The sequence below is a fragment of the Gadus chalcogrammus genome, chromosome 6 (assembly GCF_026213295.1).
Source record: "Gadus chalcogrammus isolate NIFS_2021 chromosome 6, NIFS_Gcha_1.0, whole genome shotgun sequence".
Lineage (NCBI taxonomy): Eukaryota > Metazoa > Chordata > Actinopteri > Gadiformes > Gadidae > Gadus > Gadus chalcogrammus.
This window is the reverse complement of record NC_079417.1, coordinates 17,221,879-17,246,018: the sequence shown is the minus strand read 5'-3', so window position 1 is coordinate 17,246,018 and position 24,140 is coordinate 17,221,879. Positions and strand designations below refer to the sequence as shown.

At 45.2% G+C, this 24,140-nt stretch overlaps 2 protein-coding genes across 4 annotated transcripts in view; both read left to right on the top strand.

Moving 5' to 3' along the window:
- LOC130383884 (huntingtin-interacting protein 1-related protein-like) overlaps positions 1-13,773 on the top strand; it is a 28,834-nt gene extending 15,061 nt beyond the window's left edge. For all 3 annotated transcript variants that reach the window (XM_056591766.1, XM_056591765.1, XM_056591767.1), the window contains exons 15-32: positions 1,000-1,088; positions 2,849-2,965; positions 3,135-3,236; positions 3,854-4,048; positions 4,400-4,547; positions 5,745-5,831; positions 6,405-6,512; positions 6,976-7,112; positions 7,396-7,506; positions 8,187-8,245; positions 8,860-8,890; positions 8,997-9,059; positions 9,353-9,453; positions 10,680-10,785; positions 11,757-11,880; positions 12,015-12,076; positions 12,288-12,524; positions 12,803-13,773. In XM_056591766.1, coding sequence (XP_056447741.1) covers positions 1,000-1,088; positions 2,849-2,965; positions 3,135-3,236; positions 3,854-4,048; positions 4,400-4,547; positions 5,745-5,831; positions 6,405-6,512; positions 6,976-7,112; positions 7,396-7,506; positions 8,187-8,245; positions 8,860-8,890; positions 8,997-9,059; positions 9,353-9,453; positions 10,680-10,785; positions 11,757-11,880; positions 12,015-12,076; positions 12,288-12,524; positions 12,803-12,811 — 1,886 coding nt within the window. In that variant the 3' untranslated portion in view covers positions 12,812-13,773. The remainder of the gene's footprint in view (positions 1-999; positions 1,089-2,848; positions 2,966-3,134; positions 3,237-3,853; positions 4,049-4,399; positions 4,548-5,744; positions 5,832-6,404; positions 6,513-6,975; positions 7,113-7,395; positions 7,507-8,186; positions 8,246-8,859; positions 8,891-8,996; positions 9,060-9,352; positions 9,454-10,679; positions 10,786-11,756; positions 11,881-12,014; positions 12,077-12,287; positions 12,525-12,802) is intronic.
- Positions 13,774-13,852: 79 nt separating this feature from the next.
- Positions 13,853-24,087, top strand: LOC130383896 (RILP-like protein 1). The gene is made up of 7 exons (XM_056591787.1): positions 13,853-15,017; positions 15,468-15,615; positions 17,615-17,733; positions 18,083-18,325; positions 19,918-20,072; positions 21,443-21,541; positions 22,318-24,087. Exons 1-7 carry the CDS (start codon positions 14,724-14,726, stop codon positions 22,409-22,411), a joined length of 1,152 nt encoding a protein of 383 aa, XP_056447762.1. The 5' UTR covers positions 13,853-14,723; the 3' UTR covers positions 22,412-24,087.
- Positions 24,088-24,140: the final 53 nt, after the last annotated feature.

Here is a 24,140-nt window from a genome sequence, read left to right as displayed (position 1 = left end):
TCATATAACCACACACTACCCCACACAACATCACACACCGCCCTAACCTCCGCAGGGACGACAACAACAACGCAGTCCTGGCTCTAGTCATTTCTCAGGAGCTTTGAAAACATTCCGTCCAAATGAATGTCGCTGGAAGAGTTCTGGTGCTGCTCAACCTACCTTGACTGTATCAGTGGTAGCAGCCCGGGGCCTGTGGGAAAACACGATTCTGATTGGCTGGAGGGGTTTGATAACCGTAGACCTCGGAGTGGATTATTCTTACAGGTCACCTATCAAAATGTTTGTCATCAGTGGTAAAGCCCCCCAAAGTACATTTTATCTCTGATCTTCTAGAGGCAGATGATCAGAAGAATTCTGCACATAAGGTGTGTTTACGAGCGCCCTGTCACTTGATTCTCTGTGTATGGTTCCAGTAAGATGATAACAAGCTTGTTATCAAAGCATGAGGTGAAGCATTGTTCTGTGAGGGCCGTGACGGGGAAGGAAAACTCGCTGACCAGGTTTGAGTCGTGCACGCCTGAGTTCTCGCCCTTCCAGCCCTGGCAAAGTTAGAATAATTCCATGTCAATGGCCTCCACGAGTTCAATGCCAATTTGACAGAAAACTGCGTTTTCAAATGGGATGATGTGGTGCGAGGATGCAGGCTTTCACTTGTAGGAGTGGCGCTGCTAAAATACTGAAGTAGTCTGCAGACTTCAAAATAAAATATTGTTGCAGCTGGCTGAGACCGAAGAAGGCTGTTGCAGAGGTATGGGTTTTATACTCGGTTACGCCAGTCAGTTTGGTCACAGAACATTCGTATCGAACACGTTCCCTTAGTTGAGCACTGTACTGTTCTTGGTTCTGACTAGTGGGAAACAGTGTTTGCATTATGGTTATCTGCAGCGATTTCCCCAAGTTACAAAATCTTCGAGCTGCAAATGGAAGGAAATAGCCAAATTTGTTTTCAGCATGAAGTAAGCGGACCGCCTAAGAATCTCTCTCTTCCCTCTGCAGAGAGAGCCCAGGCCACTGAGCAGCGCTACAATAAGCTGAAGGACAAACACACTGAGCTGGTGGCTGACCATGCTGATTTGCTCCGCAAGGTACTCGCTCACTCACTCACTATCTAGCCCGCTGGCCCACTGACTTACTCGCTCACTCACTGGCACGCTGGCCCATTGGCTCTCTCACCCTCTCAAACGTCTCCTCCAACCCAATGTCCCTGCTGCTGTTTACACAGGACCTCACCATGTGGGAATCATCAGATCACGTCCTTAGCTCATACGTCACCCGTCATCAATCAAATAAATGAGGGGCGGTGGTTGAAGAATAACTCTTGAAAGCAAAGAATTTGATTACATTTTAAAGCATGATCATGGGGAGATCCAGGCAGCGATTTACCAAGCGTCTTCAATGAGCCAATGGGTGTACTGTTTCTTATAGTGAAACTTCCACGTTGAGGGCAGTAACAACAGAGTGGGAGTGGGAGTGACAGTGTGGAGAGCTTAGGATTGGCCAGGGCTGAAGTCAGCTATGGTGGGAGAGACCAAGTTAATAAGCAATACATGATGGGGGGAGGTGGACACGTCTGCAAGGCTGCAAGGACACTAAAGGAATCTACAGGTCAGTAGATTGCCGTGGCCTCAGTATCAGACTCCATGGCTTCAGTGCAAATGCAAACTACCTGAACACCATCAGTTAGGGAGAGGAAGTTAGACGTCTCAAATTCACTAGAATTTATATAAACGAGCCCTGGGTTCCAATACCTATACTGCCATATTATTTAGTAGGGCTGTGTTCAAAAAATCGATCCGCGATCCGATATCGATTCATGCTCAAAAAGCACGATATCGATCCAAAAATGTCTGGATCGATCTTTAATTAATTAATAAAAAAAAATAAAAAAAAATTAATTAATTTTAAATTTCAAATAATACTTGGATTTTTGTCTAAAATAAATACTTGATTCTTGACTCTTCTCTCTCTGTGTCCCTCTTACACGTACACAGATACAATCACAAACACATGGAGCTGTTTTGTCTATGGGACAGTATTTATTTGCATTATGTCTGTAAATAGATCGATATCGAATCGGATCGAATCGTGGATCGAATCGGATCGTGACCTTATGAGTCGGAATCGGATCGATCCAGGAAATTCGGATCGATTCCCAGCCCTATTATTTAGCATGCCAGAAAAGACTGGCACCACATCCGGTTCCATTTCGCAGTCTGCAAGCCAGCATGCTTTAGGCTCTTCTGCACCACATTTCTATGCAGCAGGAAATGCGACTGAGCCTGTGGAAGTCGCTGGGGGGCTACAGGTGTGCTGATCAGTGACTGATCACCTGTAGTATGTCCCAATTGTTAGCCTACAATGTGCAACAGTACATAATTTGTAAGGGTAGCTGCAGTACGTACTACAAGTAAGAAGAAATAGTATGAAATTTGAAACGCAGCCAAGATATCCATCATTTGTATGTCCTTTATATTATCATTACCATTAATAATAAAGCAAATGTCTTTGCACATTTTAAACATAAAACATTGCAATTTTTTTGTATTCCCATCCTTTGCAATTCTAATCAATAATAATTCTCAACATTATCCAAAACAAATAAACCGGTACACCCCAGCTGTCACTCGTCTTCTGAGATTGAGTGAACCATGAATGTGGTTCAAAGTTGAACCCTGTTCACCCCATTTGGGTTGATCAGGAGGGGATCTGGTCTGCTGATCAGAAGGGGCTGTAAGGTAGTGTAAAGAGATGATATCTAGATTCAGAAAGGGCTTTGGAAGCTAGATCTGTAAACAGACTGTGTGCCTCTGTGTCACCATGGCTCCTGTGTTTGCCTGCCCTTCAGAGCGCCGACACGGAGAGGATCCTGACCGCCAGCCACCAGACCCACGAGGAGGTGGAGCGCATCAAGATGCAGATGTCGCTCGAGGGGGAGCGGCTCAAACGGGAGGCGGACATGACGGTCAGTGGCGCGGTCGCCCCCGGTTACCAAAGCCTTTGGTGGATGTCGACTTTCCCCCCATCATCCTCCTGCTTCAGCTCCTCTTTAACCTATCAATAGGCTTCACTGTCTTGCATAATGGTATTGCTGAGGGGTTTAGAGATGTTGTGTTCTTGTGTCCCCGTTGTAGCTGGAGGAGCAGAAGTTTGAGATGGAGAAGCTGAGGAGGGAGCTGGCTGACAAAATGGCTGAAATGACGCATATCAAGTCCACTCTGCAGAGCAACGAGAAGGTCTGAACCTCGTCTCACATGTTAAGAATACGGTCTGTTAGGTTTATTGAGTGAGGCTGAAATCCAGCCTGGAGACCATCCTGATGCCTCGAGTTCACATTCTTGCCTTGACAGACAAGCTCCTTCAACCAATCAGTGTAACCCTATGTGATACCATCATGGTGCGCTGCTCAGTGGATACACGGGATAAACACATTACTGTTACAGTAACGTCATCAGATTAGATTAGATCCCTGGGAACATCTCCATCACCAACGGAGCAAGTTGATGAATACTTTTGCCTGAGGGACAGGAAAACGTATTTTCTGCTGAGAAACTCCACTGGTGCAAACACTCGGTTTGATAGTTATTAATTAGTTATTAGTTATTATTATTATTGAATTAATTCAATATTTATGATTAGATTTCTATGATCACTAACTGATCAGGATTTCCTCCTCTCTGTAGATGTACTAAACATCCTAACCATGACGTATGTCATCAAGTCTGAAACATTCACATATCCACTGGGCTTTAATTGAGCTTCCACTGAGCTTGAACTGGCCGTCTATTGAGCTTCCACTGGGCTTCCCGAGCTTCGTTTCCACTGCCCTCCTGACACGCTGGTATTTCCCCAGGCGGGCATGGAGCTGAGCGGCTCCATGACGTCCCTGCAGGCGGAGAAGGAGCGTCTGATGCGCTCGGTGAGCGAGAAGGAGGCGGAGCTGTCGTCGCTGCGGCAGTCTGCGCTAGCAGAGCAGTCCTCCCTGCAGGTGGAGCGGGAGAAGAGCAGCAGGGACCTGGGGAACCTCCAGAGCATGCTGCAGGAGAAGGTCAGTCAGCTAGCCTCGCTGTGAAGAGCCCTGCCAAACCTGGCCTGGTGGAGGGTCCAACCTAGCCTAGCCTATCCTGGCCTGGTGGAGGGTCCCAACTAGCTTAGGCTAGCCTGGTGGAGGGTCCAAGCTAGCTTAGGCTAGCCTAGCCTTGTGGAGAGTCCAACCTAGCCTAGCTTAGCTTAGCCAGGTGGAGGGTCCAACCTAGTCTAGCCTGGTCGAAGGTCAACACTAACTTAGCCTAGCCAGGTGGAGGGTCCAACCTAGTCTAGCCTGGTGGAGGGTCAACACTAACTTAGCCTAGCCTGGTGGGGGGTCCAACCTTGGCTAATATTGTGGTTTGTGTTGCAGGCCGGCCGCGAGGAGCAGCTGAAGCAGAAGCTCCTGGAGGAGCAGTTCTCTCTGCTCCAGGGGACGGTGAGCGAGGCGGAGAACATCATCCAGGACGCGGTGGCAAAGCTGGACGACCCGCTCCACGTCCGCTGCACGAGCTCCCCAGGTGGGCTCCGGCACCGGACGGGCCCTGTGGTCCACCGCCATCATCACTAACATGAAATACTAAGGAATCTGTGTCAAATTAAGATGGTGTTTACCATCTCCCAACACACTGCCGCTCTATACGCTAGATGAAATGTTTAAATACCTCACTAAAGACCTTTTGGTTTAGAAAAAGAATCCTATCTTATGAAAAGGTCTCTTAAGCTGAACTGATGTCCTTTATGCTCTACTGCTCCTCTGGACCTCATTGGTGAGGGTTTCTGCGGATCTAATTAGCTCTATCTTTACTACACTAGTGCTCACAGATATGTTGAAAACCGGAATCTAGCGTAGTACATACATAGTCTCATGACAATGTAGGAATTGCTTGCGTGACAAGTAAGTAAATTATAAGTTGCTCATCATTGAATGATGAGTAATTCCACAGAGGTCAGCGGTCATGTGTCCCTCTCTGATGTGGAGGGCCAGGAGCATTATGGTAACCTTCTGAACGAAAAACCACCCAACCAGTTTGAGCAGTTGCAATTCTACTACTGGGATAGCCTTTTGCCTTGGGTGAAACAATCCGTGTCACCCCTTGATTCACTAAGCTGACTGATCAGCCTTACCGAAAGCTTTACGACGGACAGTGGTGTATATTTCCCTCTAGCATGGGCCCACAGTGCAAAGCCGGTGCGGAATTAACTCAACTCCTTGATAACTTAGGGATCGCCTCCCACAGTTCTGAAACGGCGTACATCAATGCATTTTACGTTGTGTGGTGTTAATGTTTCTGCATCGTATGCACACACGGTTTGGCCGGAACTTTACGTCTTTCTCAGGGAAATATGCAGAAAGGATTTACCAGCATTTCGTTCACATCTGTCCCCTGGCAATGTAACGGCCTGCGTGTGACAACGGGACGTGTGCAGCGTCCCTCAGGGGCTGTTCTACAGCCTTTCGTTACAGCCAAGCAGAAAATGCAAAGCAACAATACGTAATCCTAATCTTATGATGATGTTGACCTTTTCCTGTTCTTGGGTTGACATTTCCAAGGGAAATCTACTAAATACACCAGGTGCTCCCCGGGGAAACACGAGGCACTCGGCAAAACGAAAGACAATTGTTTCCCATTGATAACAATTACAGAATAGCTGTTAGAAAGTGTTCTGTATAACCTTTCCCCTCTCTCCCCCCTCATCTGCTCCTGTGTGGTCAGATTACCTGGTGAGCCGGGCCGAAGCCACGCTGGCCTCCATCGACCATGTGAAGACGGGCCACGCCCATTTTGTTAAGGACATGGCAGGTGAGTCAACAGGATGCATCGCTCTTCATTAGTAGTTATCATGAGTCAGCTCCTCCAACTCTGCTTTAACACAAGATACATCACTCTTCATTAATAGTTATCATGAGTGGTTTAAAGGTGAAATTAAGTACAATGGCCATCACAGGTTACTAGATTGGCTTGCTTTATTTGACGAGCAGCCAAGAAAAAGTATCCATTGTATAATGATCCATAAACCTAGTTTTTAAATTTCTGAAACCTAAAGCGGCACATTTTTGGTATTTGTACTGAAGCAAACATGAGATTAATCAAAAAGAGATTTGATAAATGTTCTCGATGAATTAACCTGACACGGCTAAAGACCTGATTCTTTAGTCCTTGTTCCCTCTCTCCATCTCCCTGTCCTCCATGTCTGCTCCGTGACGGCACAGAAGCACGCACAATTATATTCATAATCAATACAGAAGTATATAGAATGAAAATAATTGTATAAAGTATAATAATTAAATGGATGTCTGGTTAATGGAACTGATATCAGATAACTCAGTGCAGCCCTCCCTGTGTGTTGATCCTGGTGTTCTCCTCCCCCTCCAGACGCCGGGGCCCTGGTACGGGCCCTCACCCAGTTCTCCCACCTCGCCGCCGACACCATCGTCAACGGCAGCGCCACCGCGCACACGGCGCCCGTCGACCACGCCGACCGTAAGATCCCACCAACCAGCACGCTGATCCCATTGGCCCCGGGCTAGGGCCCGTAGAGAGGGGCCCCTACACTACACACCACTGTGTAGGATAGGGTTAGGGTCCATAAAGAGGGGCCCCTACACTACACACCACTGTGTCGATAGGGTTAGGGTCCATAGAGATGGGCCCCTACACTACACACCACGATGTAGGATAGGGTTAGGGGCCCTAGAGAGGGGCTCCTATAGCCTCTTAATAGGAAGGAAACTAATAGATGTGTGTCTGATTGTGAAGTGGAAGTTAGATAATATATCATATGTTAAGACACATTCATTGTGATCAAATAATCTATTTATATTCGTTCAGTCCATTCATTGAGTGTGGTTGACTATTTAAGCATTGATATCACAGTTTCCCATTCAAAACACACCAGTATTCTACAAGCACCTCATTCTACAAGCACCCCCCCCCCCCCCCTCAGGGCTGACGGAGAACTGCCGCAGCTGTGCCGTGCAGAGCCTGGCGTACCTGAAGGAGCTGAAGGAGCAGGCCAGCGTCCGGAGGGCCGACCCCGCCGCCGTCCGCCTCATCGTGCAGAAGATCCTCCACCTGGGGCAGGTGAGACCCAGGTCCACCTGCAGACCCCCACACTGGACTAGCACTCTGCACCCAGACTAAGCCCTGGGTGTGGATTTAATTAGACTAGAGCTGTACCCTTAATATTGTAGATATTTAAATATATAGGCATTTGATGTCTAGTATGTAATAATATATTTGTGTTGTATCATAGAAATAACATTTAGAACAGCTGCACGTACCTCACACATAATAAAAGTCCCAATACGTCATCACATGTCATGTCATGAGTGGATGTGACGTTGCCCGTGGTTGCCGTCTCCAGGAGCTGCGGCCCAAGGGCTCTGACGTGCGGCAGGACGAGCTTGGAGACATGGTGGACAAGGAGATGGCGGCGACGCAGGCAGCCATCGACGAGGCGGTCCGCCGCATCGATGTGAGCTCCCCCCGCCTGGCCCGCTGTGGCACAACGCTAACGTAGAAGATGTAGATATTTATTAAATGTTTAAATTAATTGCAACACATTTTTGGAAAAAGGATTAGGTTGGTTCGCCAAGACCCCAGGTTAATTACTTCCATTGTCCAGATATGAAACAGCCATTATTGTGTTCAACCCTCCCTCCTATCGCAGTGTAGACACATTCTGAAATGAGGTGATCTTGGTAATATTTATTTATAAGAGTGTTTAGAAGTCCACAAGCTGCCCTAGCTAGGGAGCTTCCTCAAGGTTAGCCCACACAAGCTGCCCTGGCTAGGTAGCTTCCTCCAGGTTAGCCCACACAAGCTGCCCTGGTTAGGTAGCTTCCTCCAGGTTAGCCCACACAAGCTGCCCTGGCTAGGTAGCTTTCTCCAGGTTAGCCCACACAAGCTGCCCTGGCCAGGTAGCTTCCTCCAGGTTAGCCCACACAAGCTGCCCTGGCTAGGTAGCTTTCTCCAGTAGTGCTCACTACCTTAGTTTCTGTGTCTACTCGTTCTGTGTCACAGATTTACATCTGGACAAAGACGATGACGATAATAAGCCTGGAGATTTAAAAAACCGGACCAAACCTTTAAAGGAGTTAGTTATTGGTCCAATACTCTGATTCTGATTGGTTCTCGTGTGCTGTCTGCTTACAGGAAATGATGAATCAGGCACGAAAGGACACATCGGGGGTGAAGCTGGAGGTCAATGAAAGGTGGGTTTCTATCAGGATCTCCTCGCCCAGATGTATCTAAATGAGTGACTCTGAGGAATTTAATTGGAGTGCAGGAGGTTTGATCCTTGGCCCTGCTGGGCTAAAAGGGTTCCTCAGAAAGACACTTCAGCTCTAACTGCTCCCAACGAGGGTTGTGTTGTTGCCTTGGATGGTGTTCATGTGTCATTGGTGGTGGAAACATTACCTGCTCTGGGAGACGGTCTCTGGTGATGACCACCTTTGAGAGCCATTGGACCACTCGTGCTCCTCTGTGACCTCGCGAGCAGCTCGGTTCAGGAGATTACGACTCCGTGAGAAGTCAACCTGCAAGGCTTCAAGTAATGTGGTTCGGACCGATCAGCGTCCTAGGAGGATCTACGTGATCTTGGTGATGGTTCATCCACTCACCTTTTTAAAGTCATGGTTAAAGTCACTCATGGTAATCCTAGAGAACAAACCCTCTGGCGTGTCAGCTTAGCCTATCTGAGCCAATCATTAAAACACGACCGGTGTAAAGTAACCAGTGTTACTGCGCCTCTCATTTAGTTTAGATTTTTGCTTAAATCATGGCCAGTTTCCATTTTTGTTAACCTCTGTGAATATTCCTCTTACAGAATCCTCTTCAGTTGCACAGACCTGATGAAGGTAGGCAACAGGCCTTTTCAAACCTTACTGAAGCCATTACATTAGTAACAGATATTCTGTGGTTTAATGCTGTGGTTTTTAATGTGATGCCTTTCTGGTTCTCCAGGCCATTCGCATGCTGGTGCTGGCTTCCACAGACCTGCAAAAGGAGATTGCGGAGGGGGGGAGGGTAAGCCGGCTCTGTGTATGATGTCAGGGACAACGACACTCATGAACCATCATGTCAGGATCCATCTCTGTTCTTTGATCACCAAAACCAGTGGTTTGTTTTCTGCTACTTCCCCACACAGGGAAGACTTTGTTAATTTATCGTATAGTAAAAAAGGAACATTTTCCCTCATGTCTACCGGGACGGGAAGATCCGGAAAACCGTTATTATGGCCGACTAATGAGGGGTCTGTGGGTGGTCTGTCGTTTGACCGTTGCTGACGGCTTGGTTGTTGTGTCACTGTGTCTCTGAAGGGAGCCGCCACCCTCAAGGAGTTCTACGCCAGGAACTCTCGCTGGACAGAGGGTCTGATCTCGGCCTCCAAGGCAGTCGGCTGGGGCGCCACGCAGATGGTGTAAGTGACCTGCAACATTTACATTTTGGGCATTTAGCAGACACCTTTTATCCAAAAAGTCTTAAGATAAGTACAATAAGTACATTTGTCAGAAGAAGGAGAAACAATATATCGCTGCTATGCTTGTTCCACACGTAGTACAACCCGTTGATTGATAAAGTAACTCTGTATAACATGACGCTAGACACGTGGATTGGTTTGGGCAGTGGCGGCTGGTGGATTTTAAAGGGAGGGAGGAAGGACTGCGCGCTTGGTTGCCATTGGCCTGCTCGCACTGTTAGTGGCGTATGTTGGCATAAGTATGTGAGATAAGTATGTGAGATAATTTTGTGAATTGGTACAAATCCACCAGTGGCAGCATTATACTTTGAAAGCTGGTGGGCAGCATGTCTTGGACTAAAAGGGCAGAAGGAAAGGATGCAAAGCCAATTAGTCAAATCCGGCCTACTCTTGATTTGTAAAACTAAATAAAAACTCTGGGCCTAGCATTGGGCCTATTTTTGCCCTCAATGACTGAAGCTAATGGTTGTAATTTGGCAATGTTTATTTTCAGCTACAATTGTTTTAAGAAAAATTAAGACACAAGACCGAAAGTGATGCCATTTAAAATGCATCATGCTCTGAATCATTCACATCCTTTCCACAATATCAAACAGAACGGTCAGAGTAACAAACAATTAAAAGAACAAGAACATTATTTCACAACTATTTACACGGGCTGTAGCCACACTGTACCACAATGAACAGTAGCGCACCGCTCTGTTGGTTCTCGTAGCCTAGACTTGAGGAGATAACTTCTCCCTCCGGGCTGTTCCACAGCCAGGGCTCCTGCTTATTGGTTCATAGCGCAGCGAGGGCTCCATAGCGCAGCGAGGGCTCCTTCTTATTGGTTCAAAGCGCAGCCAGGGCTCCAGCCTATTCATGAATAGACTGAGGCGGGATCCAGATCCCTTAGCTAGTCACACCCACTCAGAGGGGGACTTTCCTCCTCTCTCTGATTGAACCACATGTTATACACCGGCCGCCAACACTTTCGGGGAAATGAAAGGGAGTCAATGGAGGCTGAGGGAGGAAAGTCCTCCCTGAAGTAATGTCAATAGGCAATAGGGGGTGCTAAAGATTAGATACTAATGTACATACTACACCTCCAAGTACAACCTGGCAGGGTCCAGGCGTCCATTACTTGAAGGACCTCGACTGGCAGTGATGCATCTCCTCCTCCACAGAGAGTCTGCTGACAAGGTGGTTCTTCACACGGGGAAGTACGAGGAGCTGATCGTCTGCTCCCACGAGATCGCTGCCAGCACGGCACAGCTGGTGGCCGCCTCCAAGGTAGGACCCCCGCCCCTCCTGACCGTGCAAGCTTTTGGAACACATCGTAGCGTACGACTAGCTAACGTTGGAGTTGGCATCGTCACCTGTAAGATTCGATGATTGACGATTTGTATCGCTTCGGCGTAACATTCTCCTAAAACAACCGTAATTATTATTCTACATATAATTTTTTTTTATTTTGATAAAGTCATGAAAGACGCAAACAGTGCCGCAGTTACTGACTGGGGTAAAGCTATTGAGAATTTAACATTCATGTGAAAATGAAAATGAGAACAAAAACTAAAACTTTATTAACACATGCATAGCTTTCCCTTGAAACTCATGCCATTTTGACCAATAAACAAGTCTGTGTTAATGCAACCGTTAATATGAAAGACAACGGGAGGACTTCTACCTGGCTTATGAACCACCTTTACACACTGTTAATGAGGCCCTCAGGGGCCACAGAGAACAGTGTTTTTGAAAACACAGCACTCGCATAACCATTGTTTTCCATCGGTCCAGTGCTCTTCTGCTGACGCATGTCTTGTCTCTGGCGTCTTTCCAACTGAACCAAAACAACGAAGTCTTTTGAACACTGAGCCTCGCTACCGGGCAACGGAAGAGGAGACATTAAAAACTCCAAAGTTCAATAACGACAAGGAGCGCAGTAGGAGATTTAGAGCTGATTTAAAATAAAAAATGAAATAAATCCCAAGACCTCTGCGTATTGTTCGGTCCGTTCTTACTTTTAAAACAGTGTCAAGGTTAAAACGGAACATTTTAAAACGGTTCCTGATAGAAAAACGGTTCAAACGGTGTGAATAATAAAACGGTATGAATGTTAAACCCGTGTGAATAGCAGAATTGCCCTCGCAGTCCGCTCCGAGCGGTGGGCGCAAAGCACTCTCCCGGGCTGTTTCTGAGGCGTGGTATTGGCTCTCAGTGCATCTCCCTCCCGTCCTAACCCCGCCCCCTTGTCCTGCCAGGTGAAGGCGGACCGCAACAGCACCAGGCTGACGGTGCTGCAGCAGGCGTCCCGCACCGTCAACGAGATGGCGGCCAACGTGGTGGCGTCCACCCGGACGGGCCTGGAGAACCTGGAGGAGAAGGGTGTGTGTGTGTGTGTGTGTGGTGTTTGTAGGGGTTGGGGTGTGTGTGGATATCTGAGTTCTGTCTCCTGCACAAAATACTGGTCCCAAAAACAAGTCTGTCTGTTTTACATATCCGCGTTTTTTTCCGTGCAGACACCATGGACTTCTCCGGAATGTCGCTCATCAAGTTGAAGAAGGAGGAAATGGAGTCGCAGGCAAGTTCTGATCAACGTGTGAAATGTAGTTCATTGTTCCACTTAGAACTACAGGGCCCAGGCCGCTCTGAACAAACCAGCAGACCACAATATGGCACAGTTTATAACAAAAACGGATGAAGTTGCATTAGATGTCTTCTAGTTCTCACAGCGACAGTAGAGTAGACCGTGCTTCATGTTAGAACCGTACCCCCCCCCCCCCCCCCCACAGGTGAAGGTCCTGGAGCTGGAGTCTCAGCTGGAGAACGAGCGCCTCCGGCTGGGAGAGCTGAGGAAGAAGCATTATGGGATAGCGGGCGCGGCCCTGGTCTCCGACGACAACGGCGTGTCGTCCTCTGCCTCCTCCCCGTCCCACGGCAGTTCGTTGTCCCCCAGGCTACAGCAGAAGCCCAGCGTCATGAAGAAACCAACGCTGGCCCAGAAACCCAGCCTCCTGCCCAAGAGCATGGTAGGACCTGCCTGAATATCATTTACATTTAGGGCAACTTTCAATAAGTCTGTTGTCAGAAGAAAGAGATACGACAATATATCGCTGTCAGTACAGTATAATTGTATAACGGAAGCTGCAACTCCAGCCACTAGAGAATTCTCATAGGACACCGTGCATAATGCAGGTTCAATTCATATATTTGCTTGTTTGGATTTGTATACCGGTAACTACACCATGAAACAAGATTATTATCTTGTTTCAAGGTGACTTAATTCACCTTTCCCTTTCTGTTGCAGTTCAAGTGATCAAGAGCACAAAAGAAGAACTGGACTTTGATGGTCGGACGCTGAGTGTCTAAGCTTCAGCCACAGACCGTTAGCACAGGGTCTCTTTTTACAGCTTTTTTAAATCTCTCTCTCTCTATATATATATAAATATATCTTCACACATACACAAGTAATTAATATTATTTTTGCCAAACTGATAATTTGGATCCCAGATGCCTATATCCCCAAGTATGTAGTATTTTGATTGTATTTTAAAACATGTTCATACAGCACAACCACCTCCACTGCTGTTAGTTGGTTCTTAGAGTGTACGGCACAAGGAAAGGAAACAAGGGAAGGAACCATGTGTTCTTAGTGTGTAGGGCACGGGGAAAAAGGGAAGGAACCATTTGTTCTTGGTGTGTAGGGCACAGGGAACAAGGGAAGGAAGCATGTGTTCTCAGTGTCAAGGGCACAGTGAACAAGGGAAGGAACAGTTTGTTCCTTTATCATGCTGATTTGTTTCATCTATTTTAAACCACTGTATATGAGCCCCTCGTGGCTGCAGAGCCTGCTGCACTGTGTTGAATTGTGTCTATCCTTCTTCACATGTATGTTTTCTGGTGACTGAAAGGTGCTGGTGCACGTGGTGCAGGATGAGCACAACAACACACCTCACGTCTGTTTTCTGCACTGTTTGTCATGTTCTGCTGGGTGGTGGTGGAGCCATGCCCCCTGGTGACTGGTTCTTAACTGATGGCCGAGGGAGTCCATTGGAATGTATAGCTTTCATAGTGTGTGTGTGTGTTTCACCCTCCCTCCTGAGTTTTGCGTAAAGGGGCTTTGAAGCGCATCTTTTCTGTTCTATCCTTCCTCTGTATGTACTGTCTTTATACACTCAGATCTATTAATATATTTTAGTAAAGATAAAGGTGGTTTCCATTGTAAGAATTGTAAATGTGCTGAATAAACCATGACTGTTTATGATTAAGTATGTCTTCAGTTTATTCTTATGATTAACAAAACATTAACTTAACAGTAGCTATTTTGAATCGATTATTTCATAGCTTGCTGTTGAGTCATTTTACTTAACTTTGACTATCTACTTTTGATAACAGAATTAATTGAACTTAATATATGCAGCCTCTGAAATAATGTGGTTAGTTTCTAATTATCACAAATTGCATATGCATTAGAAAGATATATAGCATTTGACAATTACTAATTAATTATTAACGTATTCATGGTCAATACCAACGGCAAGATGTTGGACTAATCTTGTTAGAAACCTAGGTTTATATTTATTTTAATATATTTGCCAAATGCATTCTATAAATTGTACACAACTTAACCTCGTGTACAACCTATTTTTTTTGTTTTTTCTGTGAACTCCGGGGTCAGTTGGGTTCACTAGGGTTGACCTCGAACTGCCTAGTGTCACTGTTACAGGACGCTCTCCTAGGACACACGATTTTGATGTTTGTCAGGCCGTTGAGTTATAAGTTGGTTAAGTTTAGGGTTTGGGTCGTTAGGGTAGCCTGTGTCCTTTTAGATATTGGTAAATTTAGATAGGTTAGCTACGGGTTCTGTTTCCTCACGTTGTCATGAATTATTGAGTAACTCATGAGATTCATTCGCCATCCAAGCAATCATCTACTCTTGTCCCGAAGTCAGAGTCACAAAAAACATCGCGTCACGACGGTCCTAGAACTGCAGCCGCCCTGTTGCAGTAACGTTGCGTGGCTCGAGCAACAACCGATTGACATTCGCACTTGAGTCGGGTTTTGGCCAGCAACCTGCGCCCTTGAGCGCATATAAACCGCTTTAAAGTCCGGACTCAGTGGACCGCGCTTACCTTGCAGGTTGAAACTTAAGTTATATTAGTTATAAACGTCTAAACTGACGGGAGGAGTATGTTCTTCCGGAGAGGGAGGGTTTGAAGAACGCAAAAATGGATATGGAGAACTTTGGATCTGCGTTAGATAAGAAGGCGTCGGAGATGACGGTGGTGGACGTGTACGATATCGCAGCTGTCGTGGGTCAGGAGTTCGAGTGGATGATCGACCGCTACGGATGTGAGGCTCTGCTGCGGCTAATGCCTAAAGTGGTCCGGGTCCTGGAGCTGCTGGAGGTACTGGTGTCCCGCAGCGCTGTCAGCCCGGAGGCGGAGGAGCTGCGGCAGGAGCGGGACAGGCTGAGGCGGGAGAGGGACGACCGGCAGGACCAGGAGAGGAGGCGCCAGCAGGTTGGTGACCCAGAGACTCCCGCTGACCCCATACGGCGGGGGTACTGGCCTTTTAGCCTGTAGTGACAAGGTCTGAAAGAGAAGAATAAAAGTCGTCTTAAGTCTTGATCCCAATAGCATGTTGACATCTTAGTAAGTTAGGACTATTTCAGTTGAATAATACTGAAATACTGAACTCAAGACTCACTTGTTCAGAGTTCACCTAGACTCTGATAGCGATATATTGTGGTTTCTCTTTCTTCTGACAAATGTATTAATTGTAAGTTGCTTTGGATAAAAGCCTCTGTTAAATGCCCTAAATGTGAATGTAAATTAAAAGTGTATCCTAGCTTACCAAAATTAAAACTGCTAATGACAGTTCTAGAATGATACCTACATTAATGTGAGAAATTCCAATTCAACTGTGCAGAGGTTTTTTGTGATATTGTTTTTCCTTTTGCCAAACGTCAGGAGCTTGAGTTGGTGGAGGACGCGTGGAGAGGTGAGATCCAGGAGATGCGCACTCAGATCTCTCACCTGCAGTCGGAGAACCACCGGCTTCGGACCAGCTTGTCAATCAAAGACAAGCCAAGCGCTGAGCAAGAGCCAAACGAAGAGGGTATGCAGCAAATCAGGTTGCATCCCTTACGATGCCTTAAAATGCCATTTATTGTGCATTGAATGCACTAGTCAGATTAACATGGAAGGAGGCATATTCCGACCGTATAGAATCAAAGTTATTTGAGGTAGGAAGGCCTGTAACAAATCACAACACATCTTTGACTGGCGTTCTCCAAGTTATATTCATGTACAGTTTACTGTGTACATTACCTTATTACAATTATTGAATGAGAGGTGTACAACACATCTGAAATATATTTAAAAGGGACCCTCAAAACATGTAATACTTCTGTCTCATCGCCTTTCCCCTGTGTTACTAAGTGGCACAGCTCTGCTAATATATACGCAGTGTGGTGGTAACACGATATCAAAGTCATCAGACACTTGCTCCCCACTCTGCAAAACTCAAAGGCTCTCTTGGGAAAAATAATGCAAGGCTGTGCAGTGTCAGAGGAAAAGTTAAAGGTGTAGTTCTGCATTGTAAACACGCTGCTCCTGCAAGCTTTAGGAGTTTTGCAGGAGTCTTGCTCGCCAGGTTATTGACTGAGCAGTCCTAGTAGGATGCTAGCCTGGTCGGGAACCATTGGCTGTCAGAACAGATTAAACTGCAATTAAAAATCAACCCCACAACCTCACCCAAAGGGCCTGGCCATCAAATGTTCTGGGATTAATATATAAAGTTTACATGGTATGAAAACGTATGTATAGTACATGGATGGTTGTAATATGACATTCATATTGCAGTATCGATGGAAGTAATCTTGTAATAATCATAGAGTGATGGAATGTTCAGTGCTGGTTTACTTCAAAGTCCATAAAAGCCGTGGTGGTCTTCATCGATGTCCTGCTCAGTCATGCAGACACAGACTCTGATTGTGCCAATGCTGTGGAACTGTGTGGACAGCATTAGCTATTGTGTGGGGAGAGAGGGGAGAGGGAAGAGAGGGGGACGGAGAGAGGGCTATGCTGGCAAGAGGGCTGTAAATCTATTTTTTACCTAGACAGAAATACAGCTCATATGTGCTTGTCACTTTTGCTGCAGTTATTTTTAGTTTCAAGGACATAAACAGACGGTCAAACAGTGAAATTATCGATTTTAATTTCCTTCAAGTTAGTCTGCTGCGATGGTAAAAACAGCGAGCAGTGCATTGTTCTTGGGGTCTTTGTACTGCAACAAGGGGCCGGCGTATCCACCAGTCAGCATCACACTACATAATGGGAGCTGAAAAGAGTTCAATAAGATGAAAGTATCTGCTTGGATTCACTACATTGAACTACTGTATATGGTCATTTATATTGTGACAGACAAAATGGTTTATTGATTGGAGAGTCGGTAATAAGACACCTTTATTGTAATGTTTCGATAATAGACCTTCATCAGACTGATCGCTCAACAATTTATATTCTGATCATTTTATGGATATTTATATTTTCATTATCTCATCAAATATTACACAACCAAAGTGGACAATATGGCAATACATGAAAATGAATAATAATATGATGGTAACTATAAGGTGTAAGTGCAGGAAGATAATATCATTATACTCTTTACAGTAATGTATCACTATGGTGATACATTATTGTGAGATGGTGATGCATGATTGTGGTATGGTGATACATGATTGTGATATTGTGATAAATTATCGAGATATGGTGATACATGATTGTGATGTGGTGATACATTATCGTGATTATGATTGTGTGATATGGTGATACATGATTGTGATATGTTGATGCATGATCGTGATATGGTGATACATGATTGTGATGTGGTGATACATGATTGTGATGTGGTGATACATGATTGTGATATGGTGATACATGATTGTGATGTGGTGATACATGATTGTGATGTGGTGATACATGATTGTGATGTGGTGATACATGATTGTGATATTGTGATACATGATTCAGGGTGATGATGCCCGGTAGATATGCGCATCAGTACCCTTATGTTCCGAGCTTCATGAATGTGTCTTCTGCGTACCCCCTAGGGAAAACAGAGAGGGAGCAGCAGTGGACCAATAAGATGACAGATATTGTGAACAAACAGAGACACGAACTCTGTGCTAAAGACCACAAGCTGTCTAAGAGGAACGAAGAGGTGGAGGCGGTGAGCATTGAACCTCATGAACCAACAACTCTGTTCACATCAAACTCTTATATTGGAAGTCTGATGGAGAAACATGGCTACTTTCTGAGTGCAGACTAGATAAGTCTGATCAAATGATACAAAGGTGCAAAAGTGTGGCAACTCAATTGCCTTATTCAGCTATGAATCAAAAATGAATTATTCCATTTCATCTTCATTCAGCATAAACAACTTAATCTTCCTACCGATCAGAGAGCAAACAATAAGCTCCGACCCAGACCAAGAAAGAACACTGGAAAACCCAGAAGTAAAACCCAGTGTAGGTAAACCCCAACCTGCTCCAACCCCGTCTCCCCCCGGCCTGCTCCAGCTCCAGGCCCAGCAGCTGAGGCTGATGCGGATGAACCAGGACCTGCGCCGCAGGCTGGCCGCGTTGGAGGGCCAGGGCAAGGCAGGCGTGCAGCAGAGGGTCGAGCTGGAGGCGCTGGCCCAGGCCAGGCTGCAGGAGCTGAGCTTGCAGCAGCAGGAGCTGCGCGCGCTGCAGCAGCAGCTGTCCGGTCTGGAGGCTGAGCGCCGCGGCATAGGGGGGCCAGAAAGGAGGGCGAGGGCGGAGGTCTCTCCGGCCCAGACCACGCTCGTGTCCACTCAGGTCGCCGTAAGCAGCAACAAGGTGACTTAGTTTAGTTTGTTGGTTGAATTGTGAGGGACATGTTGTACAGAAGGCCTGTCAGTGAGGGGAGATGTGTTGTTATAGTGTCACAATAAGTCAATTTAGTCCAGGACAGGTACGTATATTGTTTAACATAGGTAACAATGCAACAAATGATAAATCACATTATAGTATTTACATAAGCAACAACCAAAAACACTTGTCCATGTCTTAATTCAACACACACTCCGGCATGTAGAGTAGCCCGCTGTCAAGGGGTCCACTAATGAGGATTCCTGCGGTAAACACATCAACGCAGGCGGGTGGTTAGCGCTGATGGACCGCTAGGAGACACACCTGGCAGAGAGCCCTTGTGATTCTCACACCAAATTCCTTGATAACAGACCACATGGAGAACTGCTGGCGCTGTTGCCTTTATTACCCAAATACATCAACACTCTGATGTCCTGTCTTCTGTCTTATCACCGCCCACAAGTGTTCATACATCTATAGTTTTCAAAATGTGGAGAGATTGGAGGCAAACAATAACCCCCCACTACATTAACAATGACCTTTAGAACCTCTTGTATTATATCGTGTGCGTTTGTGTATGTGCGTGTGCGTGTGTGCGCGTGTGTCCAGGCTGTGGAGGCGCCAACTGAGCCCATCAGGCAGCCCTCACTGTGGGTGGAATGCGGAGGAGATTCTGGACTCCTGGCCGGTGTGTTCGAATCTGAGCCACTGTGTCCGGTCTACACCTCCTCGTCAGACACAAGACCCCCAGGGGGGGAGGAGGAGGAGGTGGGGGAGGAAGAGGAGGAGGAGAAGGATGTGGCTGCCTGCTCGGTTGGTAACGTCTGTTTGAATGAGGAAATAGAGGGCCTCTCTACGGCTGCTGTTTTTTGGAATGTTTGTTCAAAGGTCGCATGTCAAGATCATTTATGAAAAGAAAGCGCTTTACATGTCCCACTTTAATGTCCTTGACTCCTTGTTGATGTTTAATTACATAATTACACAAATAATAAGCAATTTAGCACCCTGTAACAGCATGTACAGGTTACTGTTTATGTTATAATGGTATGGAACCATAACCTAGTGTTCCTAAACTTAACCCCTAACCACACGGTGTAATTACATGCTGTAACTGCTTCTGTTCGTTAAATCCTACGTATTTTAAACATTGTGCATTTAAAGCGCAACTGGCAGGATGGGACTCTGAATAAACCTGAATTAATCTGAATGAATCCCTATGTGGGGAAAGTATGAAGGAACCGATGGGTAAACTAGATTCCTGTTGTACAGTTTAGAATCACAGCTAGACTAATTTTAGTAGCGCAACGTGCACGGCACGCACACTAAAATACTGAATTTGACGCAAATCAACAGCCCCCTGCTGCTTTGTGCTATATTTGGCCCGTGGCGGCATTAATACCATTTACCTGCATGCTGCTCTTTAAAGTGGAGATCTGGTCCAGGATCCATAACTTGGCCCTGTGAACCTCTAATTCGCTGTTCATCAGAAATAGGTTGTTTAAGGGTTCTGTTTCTCTTTAAAGCAGGCGGTGTCTGGGGGGGGTGAGGTCTCCCACGGTTCAGGGGATGAGTCAGACACACGCTTCACGCTGCAGGAGCTGCGGGACGTCCTGCTGGAGAGGAACGAGCTGAAGGCTCAGGTCTTCGTGCTGGAGGAGGAGCTAGCATACTACAAGAGGTCAAAAGCAACCCTGTTAACCAAACATCACTGATCCTGATGTTAGATGTTGTTGCGCCCAGTGGTGTAGTCTATTTTATTGTAGTGGGTATACTGTGATGATTCCCTCCCAGCCTCGTACAAACCCGTCCGACCGGTACATGTACGTGTGTGGCGCTTATGGGGTGTCGCACCACACTCACCAACGCAGGGGTCTACAACCCGCTGATTTAAGAGTATAACGATTATCAACAATCATGGAAAGCTGAGTAGGTTTATCAGTTTTAATAACAGTATGAACAAATAGAACACAAAAATGACAAGTTGTCCTTTGTATATCTATAGTAGCAATAGCACATGCTAAACAAGGACAAAATCTACTCAAAATAATTTAATGAACTGTTTACATCCATGGCTAACCAGTGCATGAGAAGGAGATGACAGGAGACTAATGTTTCACTCTTTCAATTGCTCTAATTTGAGCTCTTACTGTTGTTATCTAACATACCATACAGTAATTGAATTGTGTAAAAGTTTGAAATTACTGCACCTTAAAAATGACCATGAATTAGCTATACTCTCATTTGCATAGTGATTAACAATATGAATTTCAATTGTGTATACCAACTGTATGTTGGCTGACATTTACCCATAACTTTTTTTCCCTCCACTCTAACCAAGGATGCCTTTTTTAAATTCCCTAGCCTGACACCCAGTCTGAAAGGCTGGCCAGGGGTTCTCATCTAAAAGTAACAAGGAGATATAAAGTGGGATTGAAACATTGTCTTCTGTTGACTACTTATTATGTGGTTTACACATTAATATGGGAGGACTGGACACACACACACACACACACACACACACACACACACACACACACACACACACACACACACACACACACACACACACACACACACACACACACACACACACACACACACACACACACGCGCCCACGCACGCACGCACACGCGAGAAGGAGGGGCTCGGCCCGCCAACTAACGTGCAGAGACGCATGGGCAGCTTCGCGCTTCGTAGAGACAGGGCAGCGCGCGCAGCGGGAATTTTATGAATGGTGAATGTAGGAGATAACTTCCCCTGCTTAAACTACTTTATTGCAGTTATACCCAACCGATATTTCCGAAAAATAAACACAGAAGTGAAAGATCTGTCACAAGACGATTGATACGTATCCGTGCACATTTTTAAGTGGGTATACGCAAATCCTGGTGCGTTCCTAGTGGTTATACGGCGTATACCTGCGTATCACGTAGACTACACCACTGGTTGCGCCCCATAAACAGGGCTGCTGTTATGAGTTATTTCTGTCCAGTGGTATCAGAGCAGCTCTCTGAGCAGAAACATGAAACTTCTCTACATTCCCTCAGTGAGGAGTCTGAGGATGAGGGGATGTTATTCGCTGATCCAGAACCAGATCCACCATGTTCTGCCCCGGCGGCTCAACCAGACTCGGGGATCAGGCGCCTGTGAGTAAAATCGACCCGGTCACCTAACACACAAAACACCAGTCAAACGTCATACTTATGCCTGCTCAGAAATACCTCATACACCACAAATTGGCCTTATACGCCACAAACATTCAGAGGTCACCACAGTCACATCCTACAAAATAGACCACTTCAAAATGTACACGATTCTCCACAAATCTCCCCAATACACCACAGTTAAATGTACTTCATTCACCACAGTGAAATGTACTTAATGCACCAGAGTCAAATGTACCCAATACACCACAGTCAAATGTACCCAGTACACCACAGTCAAATGTACCTAGTACACCACAGTCAAATGAACCCAATACACTACGGCCAAATTAACCCAATACATGTACATTCATCCATATCATGTACTCATTTTCAAACCACAAATGAAAGACCAAGGCAACACTACAGTCCAACGCGCCTAATACAAACATTGTTTAAGGTAGGAATGTGATTGTGTGAGAATGATCGGCACATTTTAAAATTTGCATTAAAAAATGCATTCATATTAATAAACATATAGTGTATTACATTCTTCATTTTTATGTTTGATTGATGTGTACGATATAATATATCGGTATAGATATATTTGATGTATGATATGGATGGATCAAATAATAAAGAATAAAAGAATAGTTAGATAAAATCCATAGTCATTTGGCTTCTGTTTGTCAACATTTCTCTGAAAGGATTTTTTCCAGTTGCAGTTTCTCATGCTGAATCTAGTTTTATCCAATTCTTGCGTTTTCTGGCCTGAACAGGATTTTCACGGCCATCATGCCGATGGTGGCGGCCGGTTTGATCCAGGACGACCCGACCTTGCTGCCCATCAGGAGGCTGTGGTCCCTCGTATGACCCATCAATACCTTCCAAACCATCTCTTTTAAATGTCAACCTCCTGTGGAAACATCTCTCTACGCCAGGGGTTCTCAAAGTTTTGACAACTGAGGGCCAATTTAGGAATCCAAAATTTGACTGAGGGCCGCCAAAGGAAAAAAGAAAATGGCGGGAAACGCCACAGCATCCCAGTGGTCAAAAAAAACCTTGCACCGTGGACCTCCGGGAGTGAGGTCAAGTGAGGTCTAAATCACGAAACTGAGGTTCAGCCTTTCAAAGTAATGTACAGTCGGATTAAAACTTACAAATGTAAAAGGATTTAATTGAAAGCTAGAGAGAGTCGACTTTTCCCTTTATATTAATTTATTTTTGTTTAAATTAATATTGATATAATAATAAAAAAAAAAAATATTTCTTATATAAAACATACATAATTATGTATGTCATTGCGGGCCGCCAGGAATGATTCCGCGGGCCGTCATTGGCCCGCGGGCCGCACTTTGAGAACCAATGCTCTACGGCTACGCCAACCGCATAGTGTTAATATGGTGGCAGCAAGGGCCATCAGATGGAAAATGAACTGATGTATTTGCACTAAGAAATATATTTTAAGTTAGTGTAAGATATTATGGGTTAAGAATATAACGGTTTCCCCACCCTGCACTCCTGCTCAACTCTGCCCTGCTGGAATGTTCTTAAGAACACTAGCTGGCTGGAGGTTTGTGGCAAAGGGAACACAGCTCATGACAACCAACCAACTGTTGACGTTAGGTGGAAGAAATACCTGAAATAATCGGTCAAACTTAGGTCATTGGTAAGGTAACCTTTTTAAATGTTTAGAAAATGTCTTAGGATTCAAATTATGTTTTATGTAAGGGTGGGTGATAAATTAACAGAGTACTTTTGTTTGGGTGGATATGTCATCATTGAGTTGAACAAAAATATTTTAAATATAGCCCTATAGTATTCAGAATTTGAGATAGCCTATCGGAATGGCTTTGGTCTAATCCACAAAATATATATAAATATGACTTGTTGACCTATTGATGTTATGCATTTATCATCTGTATCCTTGTGAATATGTACATTTATAAATTATGCATTAAATATATACTATTTTTGTATGTGGCAGGGGTTCACAGAACTCTTTAAGGATCCTTTCCTTTCCTATCCTTTCCTATGCTGCCATCTCAAATGAAAGCCTATTCTACTGACATCGGACCAATAGGCAGAGTGTGGTGAAATCTAATGATATAATATTCTGTGGTTGGAGAAGAGATAAACCATGACTGTATCCACAATTATTAATAATTTCACGTGTAGAACAAATTGAGAAAATCTTAATCGTCTAGAAAAATGTGTTTAAAGTGTGTTTGTTTTGTGTTTGTTTTAGCCAGTGAGCCCACTGCCTCATTTAATTGAACACTGTGATTTATAGAGTCAGTGAGCCACTGCTTCAGATTAATTTAACACTGATTTAAGAAAAAGTGTTATAGGAAGGTGGGGGGCATGTTAACGCCATGTTTACGACCCAAGCCAACTTTATGATACCTTTTTAGTAGCGTCCTTCTAACTGTTATGAGCGTTATAATAAGCGATGTTGTGTATGAAATGAGTCCGACAAAGCGTTATATTATTGGTGTCCATGAAGCAATTGGTGTCCAGGACAAATTACCCACGTTTAAAACGAATAAAACATGGGTTTTGGTTCAACTGCTCTTTCAAACATAGACATCCTATAGGATGT

Coding starts and splice junctions, on each gene's coding strand:
- LOC130383896 (XM_056591787.1), top strand. CDS start 14,724: ATGGATATGGAGAACTTTGGATCTGCGTTAGATAAGAAGGCGTCGGAG. Junction 15,018..15,467: donor AGGAGAGGAGGCGCCAGCAG/GTTGGTGACCCA, acceptor GCCAAACGTCAG/GAGCTTGAGTTGGTGGAGGA. Junction 18,326..19,917: donor AAAGGAGGGCGAGGGCGGAG/GTCTCTCCGGCC, acceptor TTCTCTTTAAAG/CAGGCGGTGTCTGGGGGGGG.